Source organism: Odontomachus brunneus, unplaced genomic scaffold (genome assembly GCF_010583005.1).
Source record: "Odontomachus brunneus isolate Ranch 3 - 2012 unplaced genomic scaffold, Obru_v1 Obru_scaffold_017, whole genome shotgun sequence".
Classification (NCBI taxonomy): domain Eukaryota; kingdom Metazoa; phylum Arthropoda; class Insecta; order Hymenoptera; family Formicidae; genus Odontomachus; species Odontomachus brunneus.
In genome coordinates this window covers 262,346-266,755 of record NW_022639467.1, presented here as the reverse complement: position 1 = coordinate 266,755, position 4,410 = coordinate 262,346, and the positions used below count along the sequence as shown (strand labels likewise).

The 4,410-nt window shown below is 42.2% G+C and overlaps 2 protein-coding genes across 3 annotated transcripts in view; one reads left to right on the top strand and one right to left on the bottom strand.

The window, feature by feature from the left end:
• The window catches only part of LOC116841606 (headcase protein), a 209,113-nt gene that overhangs the window by 83,354 nt on the left and 121,349 nt on the right, over window positions 1-4,410 (top strand). The window lies entirely within an intron of this gene.
• On the bottom strand, window positions 498-1,488 carry LOC116841610 (chymotrypsin inhibitor-like). The gene is made up of 3 exons (XM_032809742.1): window positions 1,318-1,488; window positions 909-1,042; window positions 498-726 (listed from the first exon to the last, which is right to left on the bottom strand). The coding sequence occupies exons 1-3, from the start codon at window positions 1,364-1,366 to the stop codon at window positions 640-642; spliced, it is 270 nt and encodes an 89-aa protein (XP_032665633.1). The 5' UTR covers window positions 1,367-1,488; the 3' UTR covers window positions 498-639.

Genomic DNA, 4,410 nt, shown 5'->3' with positions numbered 1-4,410 from the left:
AGAGAGAGAGAGAGAGAGAGAGAGAGAGAGAGAGAGAGAGAGACAGGGACGGCAATCGTCGACGGTGTCGAGGTGGAGCTACGACGAGGGTGCGAGAATAGGAAGCGCGGCGTTCACTCGCTTGCTCTCTCCCTCCCCCACGGTAGAATCGACAGGTTCAAAGGGATCCTAGGACGGCCGGATTTTCTCGTTTGAGGAGCGTGCGACGTGAGCCTACAGACGATTTTTCGAGCGTGTGCGGGTCACGTCGGTAACGCGAGCGAATACGTCAGCACACGGCCACGTTGATTTACCCCTCGTCGGATCACGGTCGTATGGTGTCTCATAAATACGATAAGGGGTGAACTTCGTCGAACGTTCTTGCCCGGTTGGCCGAAGTTGGGACTCGAGTCGTTGGTCCTTCCTGGCTATTGAAAACGATGCCATTGAAGCGATGGATGCGAAATCATTTGACAAGCACCGGGGGGCGGGAGAAGAGGGAATTGAGTCAGTTCGTGTAATTTTCCGGAATGCAGTATTTATTATCGAATCACGTGACTACATATGTTTTATATAGAGATATTTGGGGATAATTGCACAAGTATAGAAGCTTTTACGGGCCGTGATAGCAAGCGCGTTTCTTCATCGTGGATATCCTGATTAGCAATCGCATTCGCAAGGACGGATGCATTCATTTTTCGCGTTTCTCACCATACCTTCTATGCAGAAGCAACCCTTGACGCATTTCTGGAAAGAGAAATGGAAGTAGGGACAGAGTTGGTTAGGCGCTGACACACTTCACTTTCATTTTGAGCAAGTTTCTTCAGGCGTAACCAAAAAATTATAGATTTTTCTCTTTCTCCCGGAGCTTTTTCAATATTTAAGGAGGGAAGTGATATCTCATATATGATAAGGTTCTAGGTACTCACTTTCTCACAGTTCTTGGGTTTAAGATTGTCGCAGCTCGGTTGAATGACAGGTCCGCACTTATTGAACACCTCGTTCTTACCGCACTTTATTGGCACTTTATCAACTGGTTTAACTTTTTTATTGCTCATGACAGCTGCGAAAGAAAGAGAACAATTTAGCATTCTTCTTTTTGCACTTTTTTGAATATTTAGACGTGTTTGAAAGCTTGAAGCGAAATTACAGTTAGCGAGTTATGTGGTAGTTGAAATTAAATGAATCCGAGAATTTTTCGTTTGTTTTTCAGAAAAATTTATCAGAGAACACGTTTCTTGTGCAGATACAGCGGAATGTTGCATATACAAGATAAATATACAAGATATAAATATTATATATATCTTGATATAAACATAGATATAAATATATACTTACTAGCGACGATCGCCACGAAAAGGAAGAGTACTAACATATTGCGAGACATGTTGAAATGAGTTTCTCTTGTCGTTTGCTGCTAATTGCTTGCTGAACGTTTCGAGATTGATGCTGGTTGCTAGTCGGATGCCTCTTTTATACGAAAATTCGTCGCGCGTGTTGCTATTTCCGCGAATGTTTGCGTTTTCATACGTAGTGATGCGACAATAGAAATCAAAACTTTGGCTTTCTATTGCAGTTGTCACAAGTGTGCGACGCTCACACGCGCATTAGCATAAAACTCGTGCGTGGAAAGAGTCACTGCGCGGCGTACCATCTCTTGTGTTGTTATTTTGTCTCTCTTAAAAACTGCTCTTGTTTTCCTGTCTCGTCGAAACCTAAGTGAAACGCGTGCCGATTATTATGAAAGTTAAACGCAACTCCAGACTTTTTTAAAGCCATGTTGTGTCGCAAAGACACGACGTTAATTAATATAAACATATGTCTCGAATATAATTAATATAAACATATGTCTGGAATATTTTCGATAATATTGCTAATACAAACGTAGCATTTCGTTCTATATTTTTTAGTTTCTTTTGTTTTTTCTAATTTGCTGGAAACGGCGAGTAGAGCGTAGCGAAATTGTGTCTTATCTGTTTCTGATATTATTTACGATAGCGTGTCGCAAAAGGCTGTTATTAGCATGCAAGCATCGAAAAGTGTTCATACTGTTGAAACAATCATTCCCTTTCCCCTTTTTTTACTAGCATACGTTTATAACTCTAAACACGTGTATTGTTTACGACTATATGTGTATTTTTTCGTTACGATAGCTAAATAGAATATGCAGCCACGGTTATCTTTATTATTCCGCGCTGCTATTTGCCATTTAAATCAGACCACTAGCATCAATGTCCAAGTGTTATTTACAATTGTGCACGAAACACAATTGCGTTAACATTTTTTGATTTTGTTCGAAAATTTTCGAGTTAAAAATAAATTCATCGATATTCGCATTCGAATTCATTTTTGCAAGTAATAATTTAAAACCATTATGTACAGTGGCTGTTCCATGTATATACATATGCATATCGGAAACATTTCTTGCTTGAAAGTCAACAACAGCCTCACACGTGTCGCGCAAATGTACGTCGGTTGTCGTGCTTATTTAATGACGATTTCAAATTCCTTTGAATCTCGTTCCGACTGTTTTTGTGTATTTTTCATAAAAAAAAAATTTTTCATATATCTACATGTACATGCATGCAATTAGCGGGGAATTTCGACGTGTCAAAACGCAGAGAATATTTATTTGAAAACAATTTTTTTCTCAAGATGTCAATAGATCGTTTAAAATTCGTTGTGTCATTTGTATTAAAACACACGACGCGAAATTCATCAACGTGTTCTGTAAGGATCGTTCTACATTAGTTGCAAATCTCAAGGTCGCAAGAAAATTGACTAATCACAGCCGATTATTTCTTTTGCAATTGAAGGATAGTCGATTATGATTGGTCAATTTTCTTACAACCTTGCGATTTGCGACAAATGTAGAATGACCTTAAGAGCGCATCAACCTGTTGTTGTGTGCAACTATTATACAAGTCGTAATGCGCAACGATGATTTAGCGGCGCTCCGTTCGCTTCTTTGTCTTGTTAACGTACTGGCAGGATCTGGGTGCACTATTTTACTACCCCAGCATTTTGGGCGCAGCTGGTACGTTAGTCCTTTCGTCATTGACGACAATGGGGACACGTGCCGTAGGGGGACAAAGGCAAGCTGCGTTTCCTAGAACTATGATATAATCGGCGTATAAACTGCTGCAACCTTCAAACGTCCTCCATCGATCAACGGTGCTTTTTGTACGGCGGATAGATCGTGGGATGTTGTCGCGAAGCGAGGATAAACAACAGTCCGCCTCGGTACGAAATGTTGGAAGCAAGTTGCCGGTCGGGAGTAATGCAAGTTCTGACGGGAAAAGTGAGCGGAAGCGACAGAAGGAAATCTTTTCTACACTCCAGAACGACACTTGGTCGTGTTGCTATCGCACGTCGACGAAAGACTGAAATAACTCGCGACGAGGTGCGCACTCCTCCCCCTCTTCGTAAGGCAGCCCTTTTCTCGTCAATTTGATCTCCCATCGCTGAGTCATTTCGATCTCTCGCGTTGGGTATCGCTTAATTAAATTATGCATTTGATTTAATGTACATTTCTGATGCACATTAACGTCCATCGAACTGTCCTGCCGAAGCGACCGTTCCGCGCTATCCGTCCGGGTAATCTCCTTAACGAAGATCCACCCCTCTCGCCGTCTCATACGGAGGAGGGAGATACTACTTCCTCGCTAAATCCAATAAGCGGCTATCGGATACGCTTGTCTACTCTCCCGAGAGATGAAATTCGTGACCAATGCGTATCACGGGGCGCGAGGGGATGGAGAGACGGAGACCAGAGAACGAAAGAAACAATTCCATTCTCTTCTCCGACGTTCGGCTGCCAGAAGAGTCCCGGATTGAGGTCGGACGAGTGGCAGGTGCGCCCGTTTCTAGGATCGGCAGTGTACCGGGACCCTTAATACGGTATTTCATCGGTCATAATCCCATCCCCTTCGCGGCACGTTTCCCTTTGTCCTCGAGGAATGAAAGTGGTGCATGATATCGATGGCTATCTCTCTTTTCCCCAGAGTTCAGACGCGCTCCACCAGAAGGCGAAACGAACGACGACGACGTGGTCGTGAAAGTCATCGACGCGTTTCGCACGAATCGCGCGCGTGCATCGTTCGAATTACCGATCGTTCGCAGTCGATCATTGAATGTCCCATACGAGTTGAGCGCGCTGGGATCTGCTCGGTCGAGCAAAGTGCCTTCCAAGAAAGTCAATTCAGATTACGTTAAACATATAACGTTATCAGGGAACTGGTGCATAATTTAACACTCGGTTTTTTTCGCGCATATAAAATATCAGAAGGCTAGTGTAATTCAGCATCGAATTTCTTGGAGTTAGCATCGATAGTGAGAAGAAACATATTTAAGAAATAAAAAAAAACATCGGTGGGTACTGATATATATATATATATATATATATATATATATATATATATATATATATAT